This window comes from Danio rerio, chromosome 3, assembly GCF_049306965.1.
Source record: "Danio rerio strain Tuebingen ecotype United States chromosome 3, GRCz12tu, whole genome shotgun sequence".
NCBI lineage: Eukaryota > Metazoa > Chordata > Actinopteri > Cypriniformes > Danionidae > Danio > Danio rerio.
In genome coordinates, this window is record NC_133178.1 from 60480738 (window position 1) to 60499174 (window position 18437).

The 18437-nt window shown below is 38.1% G+C and overlaps 1 protein-coding gene across 2 annotated transcripts in view; it reads left to right on the forward strand.

Annotated features, from left to right (window-relative positions):
• The window catches only part of LOC100537840 (E3 ubiquitin-protein ligase rnf213-alpha-like), a 107233-nt gene extending 91433 nt beyond the window's left edge, over window positions 1-15800 (forward strand). Inside the window, exons 57-68 of one of the 2 annotated variants that reach the window (XM_073945083.1) lie at window positions 52-226; window positions 313-410; window positions 621-872; window positions 1364-1496; window positions 3236-3319; window positions 3621-3801; window positions 5701-5902; window positions 7762-7839; window positions 10207-10404; window positions 11204-11293; window positions 12521-12699; window positions 15323-15800. In XM_073945083.1, the coding sequence (XP_073801184.1) occupies window positions 52-226; window positions 313-410; window positions 621-872; window positions 1364-1496; window positions 3236-3319; window positions 3621-3801; window positions 5701-5902; window positions 7762-7839; window positions 10207-10404; window positions 11204-11293; window positions 12521-12699; window positions 15323-15476 (1824 nt within the window). In that variant the 3' untranslated portion in view covers window positions 15477-15800. The remainder of the gene's footprint in view (window positions 1-51; window positions 227-312; window positions 411-620; window positions 873-1363; window positions 1497-3235; window positions 3320-3620; window positions 3802-5700; window positions 5903-7761; window positions 7840-10206; window positions 10405-11203; window positions 11294-12520; window positions 12700-15322) is intronic. The other variant, XM_073945084.1, reaches the window with a different exon arrangement.
• Window positions 15801-18437: the final 2637 nt, after the last annotated feature.

Below are 18437 nucleotides of genomic sequence, written 5' to 3' on the forward strand. Positions count from 1 at the left end.
TTCTGAGGGCACTTTTACCAGTATCTCCTATCTTTGCCCGTTTCTGTTCAGAGTATAATGCAGATTATCAAGCCTGCTGTGGTGCATCCTGATGCATTTCTAATGCAACATCTCTTGAAAGACATGGAGCAGCTGAGCAAGGCACTGGGCAAAGGAGTGGATGATACAGTCTCTACCATCCATTTGGCCATCCACAGTCTACTGGAACCCCATCAGACCAGCCAATGTAAGAACACCTGCAACTATAAGTTTGCATTTGCTACTTGCCATACCAGTCCTCTTTCATTAATTCAAGCAATGTCACCTTGTAAGCAGGGCCTGTTCCATATGATCCAAACCTTTCCACTAAAGATGCAAGAAATGGGTGGGAAAATGCCATGAATAATGACGTCATCACACATCATCTGAAGGTAAACAACATTCCATCTTTTAGTAGATCACAAAACGCATAAGAATTATAACTTTTATCACAGGTAAATTGAGTAGGGAAGTAACATTAGGCAAAAACCAATTGGTTAAATGAGATGGAATGGTTGATTAACTGTTCCACCTTTTAAAAGTACTTGCAAACAAACCAAAGTATTTGAGAGGATTATTCATTGAATTGTAATCTCTCTCAGGTTTTGGAGCATCAGCTAAAGGAAGTAAACGCCTTCATCAGGGAAGATGAGCGAGTATCTTCTAATCCGGTGATGAAGCTGACATTTGGGGAACCAGGGCGTTTCCTGCGTTCTCTGCCTCAGAACTCCCTCATTCATAATTCATCCATCTGGAGCTGCAGGAATAAGGTCTCACTGATGAGTCTTACCCATATTGTGGAGCAGAATAATGGCCGGGACACTTTGCCTGTTCTCTGGAGATTCCTTCAGAGGGTAAGATGTTCCTCAGCAATACAGATTCATGATGTACAGTTCTGTGATATACAGTGATATACAGTGAATTCTGCTTGTTTAAGATTTTTTGTTGTTGTTGTTTTATATTTTTACCCTTAATGGGACAGGACAATTGAAAGTATAAACAGGAAAATGTTTTGGTTATATAGAAATAGAAATCACTATTTTAATTGCCTGCTTATGGTTATACTTAAATGCGCGTTCATCTGCAGTATTAAAACTGTGAAAAAAATCAATGAGTAATTATGGAAAATATGTAAATATTGACACAATATTGGTAGAATTTGCAATCCTTATGCATGTTTCCTGAGGTTAGTACAGATTAGACCAGCTAAACTAAATATACAGTTGGATAAACATGATTGTGTAAACACAAAATACCATTAAGTTGTGTTTAGATGTGAGAATGAAAGTGTGAAATTAGGGTGTGGATACTTTGAGACTAATGAGATGTAAACCATTTATTTTAGGAAGCAGAGCTTCGGCTGGTGAGGTTCCTGCCTGACATCTTGGTTCTACAGAGGGATTTAGTAAAGAAGTTCCAGAACATAACAGACTTAACCTACAAAACCATACGCGAGTTCCTGCAAGACCAGAAAGCAGGTAAAAAGTCCATTTTGAAAAAAAATAAGCAGGTGAAATGTTTATGGAGAAAGGTTTCGTGTTTGGTTATAAAATGATTATATCAGGCTTTGCTACTGTAGCAAAGTTGATAGGGTTTCTGCAGATATCATAATGTAAAATTTAAGACCATTTTAAGACCATTAAGTATTAAATTTAAGACCTATATCGCAATTTTGAAAACATGCATACAAATGAAGAGAAAATGCAAAATCACAAAATTTGTGGTAAAACAAATGTATTCAAATTGAACAGTACTAAAGACAGGTTAGATGCACCATTGAGCTACAGGAAAAACAAACAAACATCTTAAGGCTGATTTATACTTTCGCCTGGCGCCACATCGCACACATCATGAAATGGACGAGGCTTTTAAACTTGACGCGTTCGCCATTGAGATATTCTTTTAAATGACAGAGGGTGGTCAAAAGAAATAGACAGTAAAATCAGACAGATAAACAGAGAAGTAGAAAGCTTCCAGAACATATCATTACTTCCATATCAGAACTTCCATAGTCATATCATTAATATCATTCAAGATAAAAGTTTTTTATTATTTTTATAATTTATTATAAAGATTTTTATAACCATTCAAGATTTTTTTAATCTAAATGATGCATCACTTGCTTTTTTTCACATCTAAGACAGTTCTACCTATTAAAGTTAAATATTAAGGACTACAGAACTTGGGTTGCTCTACAATTATAATTGTTTATATTATATTATTATGAAATTATATTATGGCAAGAAGTACACTTACTGACAAAGTACACTTTAACTAAGCAGGTTAGGGTAATTAAGCTAGTTATTGTACATTCGCCGTGCTCTCTGAGTTCAATAACAGAAAGCTGATTGGCTATTGCATGTTGGTCTCGTTTGTAGTTGTAATACCGCAAATTACAATTGGACTAGTGAAATAGAGAACTACACTACGAAAACCAAGCAACAGCAACAAAAAAGAATTTAAATGAGCTTTAGATGTAGCGTTACATGAACATTGGAAAAGTAAGACCTGTGCAAAAATATTTACGACCTAGAACAGCAAATTTAACATTTTTAAGGCCTTAAATTTCGATTTTCTAATTTTAGACTTTGTAAGTCTTTTTAAGACTTTTAAGACGTTTTAAGGATCATTGGTTTTTGTTTTGTGCTAAAAATCAAGATAAATTGTCATTGTAATTAAAATGAATATCTTTCATCAACTAACACACTGTAAATAACATTGTATGATGATTGAGAGACTCCAGAGAAATCTCTGTCGGGCAAGAACTCTGTCTAGGGAAAAGCAGGAACCCCGGAACTGAATGTGCTCAACGTTTACGCCCTCAGATGACATGCATCTAAAACCTACATGACATGTTTGCCATAAACACGTTCTTCAACCGAGTTCTGCGAATGAGCGTTTCACATTTGGTGTGAACCTGGCATGATACAGTAACTTGATCAAAGTGAAACCATCCAGAGGTGCAACAGCACACCAGCAGCATGAGTAACTGGCAAATGTGTACTGGTACCATTGATAGAAGGCATACATTGGGTACATTTACCCCCAACCTTTTGGTTTTAGTGTTGTATATGTTTTAGTGTTGTATATGTTCAAGCATAGTGTTGTATATGTTCAAGCATATGTGTGTGCACAAATATGTGCAACTTTGCTATTTATATATGTAAAGATTATGTTCAATGCACAACATAGTAATAGTGATATTTTCATTAAACAGCTTCACTCACTGCTTGGTATGAAAAGCGCATCAAAATCTTCTTGACAACGTGGAACCAAATAAGGGTATCTCTGGCTAACACAGGTAAGCCATCATTTATTTTTACTTAAACCCGTATTTCTATTTAAAAAAAAACATATTTAAAAAACTGACAGAATTTGCAAATGATTGCTTATAAAATGTGATCTATGAATTAAAAGGTAAACTATAGACAGAAATAATCTTAACTGCTTAACTAATGACACAAAATCGTGTTCTTTTCATATTGTGTAACATGTCGTCTTTGCTAAAATCACTTATCAGTGCAGAAAAACCAGATCATTTCTTGAAGATGTGACCCTGTTTGATACATAAATTGATACATGGAATGATCTGTTTCTGAAAGGAGAGATCAAGCTTCCGGCTGACTACACTGAGAAGGATCTTGGTCTGGACGCTGACCTGCAGGTGCTGCTGCCACAGAGACGTGGCCTGGGCCTGTGCTCCACTGCCCTCGTCAGTTACCTCATCACCATTCACAATGACCTCATGTACACTGTGGAAAAACACACCGGAGAGGACTCAGAGTAAGAGATTCATCAGATATCCATTGCCAATTGTGTTGCTTCATATAGTAGTCACTAGGGATGCCACAATTTCTCAATATAATATTGAACCATTAGGTACGACCTCCACGGTTTAATACGTGCTTGTGAATTGCGGTTTTCTCGGTTTTACGTTTAAATAATTTATGTGCGTTTTATATCTCCCTGAATTGACTGTTTGTGTGTGCCTGTAAGTCTATGAGCTGAGATGAGGAAACTCCTCCCTGCGAGTAAATATCCAATCACTATGTGCTAAAGTTAGGGGGGCTAACCATCATTCCACACTTTAACATGGCAAGTGGTGGTGAAGAAGTGAGGCAACAGTACAAGGAAGCCCCGGCGTCTTTTAAATCTGCGGTGTGAGGACATTTCGGTTTTGCTGTTGAGTATAATGCCAATGAAAGAATAAACGGTGAACAAAAAATAACTGTGTGCTTTACACGTATAACCATCGCTGCGTCCGAAACCGCATACTTCCATACTATATAGTACGCTAAAATCAGTATGCGAGCCGAGTAGTATGTCCGAATTCATAGAATTCGAAAATCAGTAGGCGAGAAGTATCTGGATGACTTACTACTTCCGGCGAGATTCTGAAGTGCGCATCCCATGCATGCTGCGATATCCCATAATGCCCCGTGAGAGGATTCATGAATGGAAGTGAGGCGACGCAACTGACGCAGGTAGGTCACGTGACCATGACAAAATGGCAGATGTAGTACGTCCGAATTCCATTCATACTTTTTAAATTCATACTGTATAGAACGTACTTTTCTAACGACCCAGTAGTACGTTTACATTCAAAAATTCAAATCACCCAGCAATATCACTGTCTGAAGGCAGAATAGCAGAGAAGGTAATAAAGTCCTCCACAAAACAATTTGTTTTCGGTGATTGGAGATGTAGGCTTTTGTCATCTTATAAAAGCACTCGATCCGCGTTACAGACTACCATCTCGCACCTTTTTCAGCAACAAGATAATGAAGATGGTTTATTTATGTTTACTTAAGTACAACTATGTTCATTTGAAATGGCCAATTTATCTTTATTAACTTCACATGTATGTTTATTTTCAAAGTGTAGGATTTTATGTTTTTCCCAAGTTTGTACATGGGCTACCAGCAGCTCTGAGATTTCAGTGTTAATTTTAATACAATACACTAGGAACTTGTGTACTTCTCTTGGCTTTTAAGTAAAACAAAGTATTGCAATAAATTGTTTATTTTTTTCCTTAACCTCTTGCTGTTCCTATTACCATAACAAAAAAATAAATAAACTTGTGTCAAGCCATGAGAACTGAACCGAACCAAAAACATTGTTAAAAAACCAAGGTATGCATTGAACCATTGGCTAACTGTATTGTTGCATCCCTATTAGTCAATGATAATCTAGAGTCATTTATTAGAACAAATCCATAACTCTTAATACTGTTTATCATGGTGTAACTCATCCTAAATTGTCTGTGCATATGGGAAATAGTTTCCTATAATGTTCCCCCAACTATAGGGGGGTCACAGTCCTTAGCATCCCGGGGAAAGTCTAAAAATGTTATGCTAATATATTTTTGTGACAAACATAAGACCTTAAGTCTACTGAAATGGAGGATAAAAATGACCACCAATGATAAATTAAAAATGTAGAATAACTATTTCATCCCATTTATTGAAGTGATTATGTATGTTTAACATTTTTCGGACACAATTAATGTCAGAACAAATCAGGTCTGAACAGGTTAATTTAGTCAATTAAAGTGCACTACTACATATACTTAATTTTACTGCATTTTACAATATGTCCTTTTTTCATCATAACAATTACGATGAAGTAAATTATGTGCCTAATTTTATAGATGCATGCTATATTTTTTGTCCCCTTTTTTAGTTACAAGATAAGCCCAGCAGAACTGACAGAGCTGCATGTTATCCGTTATGAGTATGACCGGGATCTGCTGCCCCTGGTGCTTGCCAACTGCCAGTACAGCATGGAGTGTGGACAGGAAACACTGCTGGAGTACGACCTGCCCAAGATTCAGCAACAGATCCTCACCCGCTTTCTTCAAGGCAAACCACTCATCACAATTAATGTATGTTATGGCACCTAAAGAGATCAATTTGACCACAAAACCAGTCAAAAAAGGCACACTTTAAAAAATATTTGATTTATGCACATGAAAACCCAATAAATAAGAGTTCCATTGATTTATGGTAAGCTAGGATTGGACAAAATTTGGTTAAGATGCATTTTTGAACACCTGGAATTGAGAAACATTGAGAAAACTGCCTTATATGGTTGTAGCAGATTAAGATCCTAGCAATACATGTACAAATAGTCTTTAATGCCGGCAGCTAGCACTCTGCAACTCTCACATGGTCGCCCACTGAAGCTAAGCAGGGCTGCGCCCGGTCAGTACCTGGATGGGAGACCACATGGGAAAGCTAGGTTGCTGCCGGAAGTGGTGTTAGTGAGGCCAGCAGGGGGCGCCCAACCTGCGGTCTGTGTGGGTCCTAATGCCATAGTATAGTGATGGGGACGCTATACTGGTCAGTGAGCGCCGTCTTTCGGATGAGACGTTAAACCGAGGTCCCGACTCTCTGTGGTCGTTAAAAATCCCAGGATGTCCTTCGAAAAGAGTAGGGCTTTAACCCCGGCATCATGGCCAACTCTGCCCACTGGCCTCTGTCCATCATGGCCTCCTAACCATCCCCATATTCCAATTGGCTTCATCACTGTCTCCTCTCCACCAATCAGCTGGTGTGTGGTGTGCGGTCTGGCGCAAAATGGCTGCCGTCGCGTCATCCAGGTGGATGCTGCACACTGGTGGTGGATGAGGAGATTCCCCCCCATTGTGTGTAAAACGCTTTGAGTGCCCAGAAAAGCGCTATATAAATGTAAGGAATTATTATTATTATTATTTAATGATGTGTTTTTGACACATCAGTCAAAAATATTTGTCTCATACAGTGTATTGTTGGCTATTCCTACAAATTTACTTGTGTAACTTAAGTGTTTTTATGGTATGTATACAGCACAGAAAATAAGTACCGAACACGTTACCATTTTTCTCAGAAAACATTTATAAAGGTGCTGTTGACTTGAAATGTTGACCAGATGTTGGTAACAAGCAAACAAATTCATATATGCTAATAAAACAAGTGTAATTAGTTTACAAATTAAACTATGCATAATAAAATTAAATGACACACGGAAAAACAATTGAACACATGAAGAAAGGGAGGTGTGGAAAGGCAGTGAACGCCCAGACAGCAGCTGGAATCTCTTAGTATTTCTTCAGCAACCCTATTGCCTTCATCAGCGTAAGTTAATATCAGCTGCTTAAGTCCAACATCTACATTAGCAGGATGATGAAGGTAAAACCAGGGAGGACATTTCAGCCTGACCATGATCAAAAACACAGCAAAGGAAACTCTCAAATGCTTTCAGAGAAAGAAAATCAAGCTGTAGAATGGCCCAGCCAATCACCTGACCTGAATTAAAATCCAATATAAAATACAAAATAAAGATCAGGTTTTATAGATGAGACCCACAGAACCATCAAGATGTTTACTCTCTGTTGAAGTCTGTGACAAACTCACACCTGAGCAATGCATGTGACTTCATTCTCCATATGAGAGGTGTCTTTAAGCTGTCCTTTATACAAAGCATTACCATGTTTCAGTAGTTCAGTACATTTTCCTACATTTCATTATTACACATAACTAATATTTCATGTTTTTGGGGGTTTTGTTTTATTTTTACATTTGTAATGTTTGGGTTTTTACCAAAATCTGGTTCAATTCCATGTCAACAGCTTCTTTAGAAATATTATTCACAGGAAAAAAACAAGTTCAATACTTATTTTCTCCTCTCTGTTATGCAAATAGGTAAATGCATAATTCTCTTTCACTTACTGTTTTATTTTTTGTTTGTTTTTGTCTGCTTCAGGGGATTCCGACATTGGTAAACAGACAAGACAGAAATTATGAGATCATATTTAAAGATGTGAAGGGTAAAGTTCAGCAGGTAAGTTACATTGTTCAATGCATTATAATCACTGTCTCATACAGGTATATCTGAAATGTTGAATTATAAGAACCTCTCATATTATTTTGACTTTATTTTAATTAATCACTTGTTTTATTCTGCATTCGAAAAAAAAAAGTAAAATGAATAAAAATGAAATACAGTTGAAGTCAGAATTATTAGCCCCCCTGAATTATTAGACCCCCTGTTTATTTTTTCTCCAATTTCTGTTTAACGGAAAGCTGATTTTTTTCAACACATTTCTAATCATATCATAACCTAATCAAATAATAGTTTTAAAAACTCATTTCTTATAGCTGATTTATTTTACCTTTGCCATGATGACAGTAACTAATATTTGACTAGATATTTTTCAAGACACTTCTCTACAGCTTAAAGTGACATTTAAAGGCTTAACTAGGGTAACTAGGTTAACTAGGCAGGTTAGGGTAATAAGGCAAGTTATTGTATAGCGATGGTTTGTTCTGTAGACTATTGAAAAAAAATTATAGCTTAAAGGGGCTAATAATTTTGTACTTGGTGCATAATAATTTTAATCATTTTGTACTTGTAAATGGTGTTTAAAAAATGTATAACTGCTTTTATTGTTGCCGAAATAAAACAAATAAGACTTTCTCCAGAGGAAAAAATATTATCAGACATACTGTGAACATTTCCATGCTCTGTTAAACATATTTTGGGAAATATCTAAAAAAGAAATTGAAAGGGGGGCTAATAATTCTTCAGACTTCAGCTGTATGTAAAAAAGCTTTAGTTTTAAAAGGCATTTAATGAACCGTGTAAATGTTTAACAATTCAAATGCACATTGCACTAAAATGCCTTTTGTTACTTAGAATTGTCTTGTTTCTAGTCCAAATATCTAAAAATACCTGAATCAAGAAGCATTTCCTAGACAGGACAAAAATACTGTCTTGTTTTCAGAAATAATAACTGAAAAATAAGTTAGTTTTTGATTAAAATGGGAAAATAATCTTCCAGTGGGGTAATTAAAATTATCTTGTTTTCTCTTTGAAATAAGATTACATCCAGATAATTTAGCTTTTTTAACATTTTTTGACATTATTTCTAAAAAAAAACAAACATTTTTTTTATTTTTACTTGTCTAGAAAATGCTTCTTTATTTAAGAATCTTTAAATATTTGAACTAGAAAAAGTAAAAAAAGCTTTTTTTGCGCTGCTCCTTTAATTTGTTATTTAAATTTTTGCTGAAAAGATACTTATAGCATATTGAAATATTTCACAATCTTTACAAATTCAAATTGTATTTGTCACATAGAGAGTCATATAAACAACATGGGCTCATTGTGAATACGTACCCCTGTATACATTTCTAGGGAGCGAGAATTATGTGACCAGAGGTACTTATGGCTGCATTTCGTCTTTAAAACAAATATGGGGTGGTATGAAGCCTCCGACGGCTTCTGTTTCTTTTTGAGCTACCAGCTGACCCTTTACCTCAGTGTTCACGGCTTTTTCGCTGTTACCAGTTTGCCCAGTGGCTCGCCCTGTACATTGGCGGACTTGGGAGGCAGAGCAGAGTTGACCGTGACGATGGGGTTCGAGTTTGGCGAAGAATGATTCCAGAAAGCGGGTAAAACAAAAACAAAAGCCAAAAAGTAAAATAAACAAGTAAATAACAGTGTGAGTACGTGGTAAGATCTGAAAACCTGGTAAAATCAGGCAACAACGAAGGCTTTTCTTTTTCTGAATTGCTTGTGAAAATGCTGTCATTTGGGTTTAGAGAAGTGAGAGGGTGGGTCAGTCGGTGCTTTTGAAAACGTTGTCGGTTGGGTTTAGGGAAGAGGCTGTGCAAGTCAGTCTGTACTTTTGAAAACACTATTGGTTGGGTTTAGAGAAGGAGGTGGGTGGATCGGTTCGTTCAGTCGGTCAGTCAGTTAACAGCGGCCTCTTGTGGATTTACATGAGAAGAGCAGGTGCAAATGGCACTCACAGGTTGAGATTTTGAAAAAGCTTGCACAGTAACCTCTGGTAGATTTGCGAAAACAAAAACTTCAAAATAAACGTACCTCCTGGGACGTATTTTGCACTCTCCAGAAATGTATACAGGGGTTGGTACCCACAGTCAGCCTGGGCTGCATATACAGTATGATTTGCAGTGAAATGCTTACACAACCACTCATGAACTTAAAAATAATAACACCAATAAAATAATGATAGCAATAACAATAAGGATCTATATTTGGAGAAATAGAAGTTATGCAATAAAAGCAAATAAAAACTATTTAAAGACTTTCGACTGAGAGTATGTGGTTGTAGAAAAAAAGTACAAAGTAAAAAAATATAAGAGCTAATATACAAACATGATTCTGAATGTGTTGTTACAGGAGTTGTTGCAGCCTCTCACACAGTATGACCTCGTCAAGGAGCTACAGTCTTACAGCGACGTGTGTGAGGCATTGTCCACAGTTGAGCTAGCTGTCGGTTTCCTTGCTATGACGGGGGGAGAGCCAAACATGCAGCTAGGCGTTTATTTGAAGGATGTGCTGCAGATGACTGACCACATGGCTACACATGTCTTCAAGGTTTGCCATATACACATTTCTTCCTTGTTTGATATCGTGGTGGATGCCATTTTCACTGGTATTACATAGGATCTGTATACTTTCATTGGGTGAATGGCCTTACAATATATATAAAGTCAGCTGATGCAGCTTCAAAGTCCAAGAGATCTATCAAACTGTATGGCGAGGCTGAATGAATAATATAATAAATGTTTAATGCTGTAACACCATAATTTCCATCTCTGGAAAACATTCACACACACACTCATACACTACGGACAATTTAGCCTACCCAATTAACCTGTACCGTATGTCTTTGGACTGTGGGGGAAACCGGAGCACCCGGAGGAAACCCACGCGAAGGCAGGGAGAACATGCAAACTCCACACAGAAACGCCAACTGAGCCGAGGTTCGAACCAGCGACCCAGTGACCTTCTTGCTGTGAGGCAACAGCACTACCTCCTGCGCCACTGCCTCGCCCTATTTTTATTTCAGTTAACGACAATTATTTTACATTTTAGTTTCATTTTTTTGTTTTCGTTAACTATAATGGTGCAGAATCGTGCATAAGTATGTGATTTGGGATGCATATATTATGTCAGAGCACCAGTATTTAAGGTAATCAATTAAAAAACAGAATTATTACTCCTTTACATGTAGTCGGGTGCAGGTGTACAAATCTTTTTCGTTCCATCTTACTTGCTTGAATCTGAAAATGTACATCAGAGCACCATTATAGAGGGTATACACAAATCTTTGCTCTGCTTGTGTTTTATGAATGACGCCAAATGTGTGATTGAAATACAATTGTGTGTGCAGGCATTGAGTCGGTGCAGCCTGAAGCACTGTGTGGCCCTTTGGCAGCTACTCAGTTCTCTGAAATCTGAGACAATGCTACGTCTGAAGAGGGTAAGATGGATACCCACAGATAATACTTTATTCTGGTTTGTTGCTTCAGTGAGTTTGTACACTCTCAATCCAAGTAGTGGACTTTATTAGAAAATTTGGGTAACGCTTTACTTCAGGGGTCACCAACCCTGTTCCTGGAGAGCTACCTTCCTGCAGAATTCAGGCCCAACCCTGATCAAACACACCTGAACCAATTAATAGTACCTAAAGCAGCACTTGATAATTACAAACAGGTGTGTTTGGTCAGGGTTGCAACTGAAATGTGCAGGAAGGTAGCTCTCCAGGAGCAGGGTTTGTGACCCCTGCTTTACTTGAAGAGGTGTTTATAGGGCTGTCATGAAACCTTTATAATTATGATATGACGTGTCATGACTGTGAATAAGATTTTAAACATGCTTATACCAACTGCCATTGTTTTTTAACATTTTGTTTTTTTATGACAACTTGAAATTACTAAGAAAAGAAAGAAACTGTCATAAATCTGTAATAAACATGATTGTCATGAAGTCATTATAAATATTTCATGAATTTTATACCATCATCATATTTTTTTTTTTACGTCAACTACAGTGGTACAAGCTGAATTTGAATATTATTGACGCTGGTAAAAACTATTTGACACGGCAATTACACTTTTAATGAGACATTTTAACAAATATAGTTGCTCCACTAAAAAAGTGATCAGAAAAATATTCATGACACGCATATAATGGCTGCACGACAGTCATGTTTATGACAGATTTATGACAAGTTATGTTTCCTTGGTAATGTCAAGTTGTCATAACGAAGATAAATACTGGTTGTGATGTATTAATTTACGTCATGTTGTCATATCAAACAATGACATCTTCACATGCAAAATGACAACTGAGCAAATGAGTTGTCATAAGCATGCATAAAATCTCACTCATGTGTCACGTAATGCTTATAAGGGTTCTGTGTCTTATAAACACCCCTCTTCAAGTAAAGGGTTACAGAATATTCCATGGAAACCCATTGCCTTGAACCACATCCACACGGTGAAACTAAAAACCCCAAGTTGAATTGATTTAGAACAGCATAGAACAAGTTTCTGGGTTAATTCAACTTGGGCTGTTTAGTTTAACCTTGTGTAAAAACTGATTTAGGAGTGGTGTAAGGCATTGGGTTTCCACAAAATTTTCTTGTAAAGTCAACTATTTGGGTTGAGATTGTAAGATAATAATGACTTATTCATCTGCTCTTTAGGATCCATTCGTTGGAATCAGTAAAGAATACAAGCAGCCATTGCAGGAGGAACACAAGAGACTGCTCACAAGTTTCTTCACCAAGTCCAGCGCTGATGCCTTCCTGTTGGAGATGCATGAGTTTCTGCTTTTGGTCCTGAAAAGCCCAAAAGCCACAGACACCTACAGGCCTGACTGGAGGTGAGAGCTGATAGTAAATCTTCTCTTTCTTCAAGAGTTTTGGAAGGGTTTCAGTTTTTGCTTTAGTTAGAATTTAACGTATCATTTCTGAGGTACAGATGGACAGATGTATTATAATGTGATGAATAAGACAATAAGCTTATGTTGTTGAATAAGCATCTTCTATTATTTTTTTTACGGAAATGAGGGGTGATTTGTTAATGTCTGGCTTTTGTATTGTACTCTGGTAATGTAACGTAGCGATTCTGGCAACAGAGATGAGGATTCACGTGTAGTATATTTAAAGAATAGACAGGCAGGCAACAGTCAAACGGATACACACTGGAGCATGAGGGTAATTCAGAAAGCGTATTCAGAAACAGTCAAGTGGTCAGGACAGGCGGCAAAGAATTAAAAATGGTAAACAAGACAAGGATCTAAAACACGGTTGTACAAACAGGAAAAATGCCTTGTAATGTCCGCGGGAGAAACAAGACTCAGCAATGTGTTAGTAATGGCTGACGTGAAACTGACGTTTCGACATCTTGAAGCGCAAATTTCGAAACACTGCACTGAAGCATGATCCAAAACACCCAGATCACATGACCGAGGTGATTCGAAACACAAAGGTCATGTGACTAAAGTGTTTCGAAACATCAGGTCACATGACTAAAGCGATTTAAAGCATCGATTGAAAGCGTTTCGAGTACTGGCAAATCTGTAATGAAAATTATGACTTGATGTATTTTAATAATGTTACATTTTATGACTAAAACAACACATATTTATTCACAAAGTGTTCAGTTGGATCCCAGACCAATGTTGAAAAAATAGCATTTAAAAACTAACATCTAGAGCTGCATCACCCTGGATTCAAACCCATTATCTCTGCATGCTAGTCTGGAACTCTCAGCGCTCTACTAAATCACTTGTAGCTTCAACTCTACAACATGGGGTTTAATACCTCAATTTGCTTAGCTGTTTCTTTGCTATAGCTGTTCCAGAGCAATACATAAAAATGACCTCTTGGTGTCACTGGTTTTTGAAGAGACAGCTTTCGAAATGTTTCAGAGCTTCGACACATTTGCAACGAATGTTTCAGTGTTTCATGAAGCCTCGCTTTGCCCACCACTACAATGTGTATGTCAAAGTGAGGTGAATAAATAGTCCTGGGCTGAGTCCGAAACCGCCTACTACTCAGTAGGTAATGCATTTGAATGTAAACATACTACTCGGCCGTTAGAAAAGTGTGTTCTATACATTATGAATGTAAAAAGTATGAACAGAATTCGGACGTACTACATCCGCCATTTTGTCATGGTCACGTGACCTACCTGCGACATTTGCGTCGCTTCACTCCCATTCATAAATTCGATCGCGGGGCATCATGAGATAGCACAGCATGTATGGGATGCGCACTTCATAATCTCTCTGCAAGTAGTAAGTCATCCGGGTACTTCTCGCATACTCATTTTTAAATTCTATAAATCCGGACATTCTTGTAATATCAAGCCAATTCCATGCGTGTTCGATAAGAAAAGGTCTGGAGGGGGTTTTCTTCAGTGCCAAAAATATGAGTAATTTATTAGATACAAATGAATAATTCGATAACAGAGCTCTGGGTCACGTTACCCCAATACAATACAAGAATTACATTCAAGAGGTTCGCAACTCACATACATTTCCTGAGATTTCCCAGCATATATACACAACTGATATTAACAGGTGGAGTTTTGGTAACGTCACTTATCAGTCATTCTGCAGTCCTTTGGGTCTTGTACCCCAGACATACTTCCTTTTTCTGCAACCCTTTTCTGCATACCAGAACTGAACAATTATGTGCATCTTTAATGTATTTCACAACTTCTACAAGCATCATGCTCCTTGTGACATGTCTAGACTTAGTATTAAACAGCAGTCTGAAACAAGGGCCCCCGCACTATATTTATTCTAATTCTGCTATTTCCCACAGTTCCTTCTCGGCTGCTATGCAGCACAGTAAAAAAAGAGCAAGTGTGTCTGGTCAATATGTGGTATCATACAAAAGAGAAAGATTGATTGATTAATCTGTTTTTAGTCTAAACATTTTCTTATAAAAAATAAAGACACAAAAGTAATACGAATAAATTGCTTTTTTCCACAACGTACTACTCGGCTCGCATACTGATTTTAGCATGCTGTAAATAGTATGGAAGTATGCGGTTTCGGACGCAGCCCTGGTCATCAGTCCTTACGAGCATCAGCTGTGTCTGTAATCAGGGAGGGAACAGGAGCTGGTGTGTGTGTGAGGTGCATGATGGGATCTGTAGGTCATTTCAGAGGCAGAATTGCAGCTGCTAGATCGCAGGTGATCATAACAGTATGAAATGTAATGACAAGTAGTCAAGACAGTAAATTTCTTTATGTTGCTTTAGCTTGTTTTAATGAGTTAATCAGGTTTCACCTAAATTTATACAAAGTTTAGCTTAATATTTTTAGTCAGTTTGATTTGGTTAAAAAAAGTTTGATTCAACTAAAAGTTTTAGGGCAGCAAGATTTTTTTTTTACAGTGTACAGAAATCTGCATGGCCAGAATAAGTATAGATTGTGATGTGACTGATCATAGATATTTACCATAACTCACTAAATTCTTTCTGTCCTTCAGGCTAAAACACACTGTTGTGTCCTACATGGAGCGTAAAGATCTGGATGTTCCTCCTGAGGTGGAAGAGTTCTTCCCTAAAGAGATCCTGCTTTCGGAGTACACCAGTACATGGAACTTTTCCGTTAACCTCAGGCAAAAAAGAAGCCAAAGCTAGTTCTGGATGAAGCACTTGTGTTGTCTTAGCCATTGACTTATATCAGGGAAAAAGAAAAAAAAAAGCTAACAAATGACAAATTGCCTAGTACAGACTGTTGCAGTCAGTGATATCTGTGCACCTACTGTAAGGTTAAGTTTGCAATACATACATTTTGCTCCCCTGTAATATGAAGGTACAATCTGTTAAAATTATCGCTTCAAGTCTGAAAACAATCATAGATAGGTTTCTAAAGTTTTTGAAGTTGTTTACCATTCCAATTTTGTATTTGTTTACTTTTTCCTTTACAATACCAATAAACTCATCTCTTTAGACTCGTTTAAAGAATGCAAACTGTTGAATGTTGAAATACACACTCCACATCATGAGCAATGGACTTCTATGAAGTAAAACAGCAAATTATAGAAAGCTGAACTGCTTATTTTTTATTTCCTCTGACATATCAAGTGTGCAGAGGTCTCTTCTACACACTCTTTTTCTCTTAAACACAACACACACACACACAATACCCCATACAGTGCACTCATTGTCATGTTTAAGGGTGCTTTCACACCTACACTTTTGTTTCGGAACGTGTCTCGTTTGCCCAGTTAGCGCGGTTCGTTTGACATATGTGAACAGGGCAATCGCACTCTGTTACGCGCCAAAGTAATAGCTCCGAGATCGCTTGAATGAGGTGGTCTCGGCTCGATTGAAACAAACCCTGGAGCGGTTCGATTGCAATGAGAAAGTGATCCGAGTGCGGTTATATCACTGTGTTTTATGGATATGTAATAGGCTTACGGCTATATGAAGAGAGAATTATGAGTAGGGTGGGAAGTTTCGTGAGTCTCCGGATGCCCGCAAACGAGTGATAATCTCCCGATAATCTCGCGTCTTCCTCCCGGTCCTCAAATAGGCATCGTCGCGCACCCTTCTCACCCCTTCCCACCGCGTCTCTCCTCAGACACGTTGCGCGCACGCACCTGTCAATCACCAGCAAACCACCACCTCTCCTGACAGCTGAGTGGGACACAGCAAAATAAACCCTGACACTCTGACCAATGTGAGGAGAGTTTACTCGCACGTGACTTGTTTTAGCTCTTTTGGTCCGATTGGAAACTTTGCAATGTGAAAGCGAACCGCTCCAAGAGCAAAGAGCAACAATGTAACAATTTTAATCTCTGTTTCGGAACAACTGAATCGATTCACAGGTGTGAAAGCACCCTAAGAAACCAGTCTGAGGCCCCGTTTACACTAGTGCGTTTTAGTTTTAAAACGGCGTTGTAGAATGAAAACGATCCGCGTCCACACTCGCGTTTTACCCAGCGTTTCTGAACAGCTCTCCGTCCACACCAAAACGCTGAAAACGCACATCACGTGACCACACACACACTCTCGGGCAAGCGCTCCAGCATTCTACCCAGATGAGAGCTCTGCTTGTCGGGCTGCACATCACGCATCTCCCGCTGGATCTAATCTCACTATATTTGCTGAACGTGATATTTCATTCATGTTGTTGTCTTTATCTAACGACATAGGCCAATTTCCTGACTTTGGTCATTGGAATCTACTAAGTTACTTGTTCACAGGTAACATGTTTTGGTTAAGCGCAAAGATAAGTTAATGATAAGTTAATGATTAATCCAGGTACATTGACTGATCGCTTGCCTTTATTTCCTACAATGTATAAACTTATTGCATGTTATACTTTTATAATTATCGATTATTAAAACTGATTTTCAGCAAAAGAGAGGGTGTGTTTCGTATTTTCACTGAAATTGAAAGGAGACCGTTATCGGCTCCGTTTTGTTATAAATATCCACACAGTGAAGATGACGCTCATATATGCAGCACGACGCCTCAACATTTCTGCTGTCTGTTAAGTAGCTAATATTAAAAAGAAAATAGGCAGTTCCTTAAATCATGTTTACATTTTATTGTTGAGAAAGTGAAACAACGTAGCCAAGGTGATGTGAATGAAGTTATAAAGTACACTGTTCCCTTTGAAGATTTACCCGTGTCCTCGGTATGTTTTCCATATCAAACTGAGAAGGGGGAGACTGCAGCCTTGATCAAACTTGCGAAGTCTTAACTTACAAGAAGAGGAAGCGTGGCTGAACTGTGTGGGCTACTTAATATTGAGGAAAAAGCCCCAATCAGATAGGCGAACGTTTGCAGCCCCGCCTCCGTTTTCAGATGTTTCCGTCTTTCCCCATCCACACTGAGACGGAGCAGCAGCGTTTTAGAATGAAAACAGCCTCTCCAGCGTTTTCGAAACGCTCCGTTTTCGGCGCTCGAGAACTCCGGCGTAGTGTGGACGGATGGCGTAACCGTAGCAAAACTTAGGCGTTTTCAAACTAAAACGCACTAGTGTAAACGGGGCCTGAGATGATCAGCACTTTATCACATGGCACTACATCCTGCTAGAAGTAGCCATAAGAAGATGGGTACACTGTGGTCATAAAGGGATGGTGGTCAGCAACAATACTGAGGTAGGCTGTGGAGTTTACACTATGCTCAATTGGTACTAATGAACCCAAAGTGTGCCAAGAGAATATCCCCCACACCATTTCACCACCAGCCTAAACCATTACTACAAGGCTTTCATGTTGTTGATGCCAAATTCTGACCCTACCATCCGAATGTCGCAGCAGAAATCGACCAGGCAACATTTTTTCCAATCTTGTCAGCAAAATTGGTATGCATCTTCAACTCCATGCCCTGAAAGTGCTCAAAAAGTTTCGCAGTGCCACCTTGTGGTCAAAAGTTATAAGGAAATTTTGAAAATGCCAATAACTTCTGCTGCATTAACCTTATTGTCACGCGACTGGTCTTGATAGATTCCTTGGAAGGTCGTGCACACATTGATATCAAAATCTTCATAATTTGACCAATTTCCTGTCTGCTACTGTTATGCAAATTAAATTGCTACTTTTTAAACTCCTCCTAGACCGCTGGTCCAATTTTCATCAAATTTGA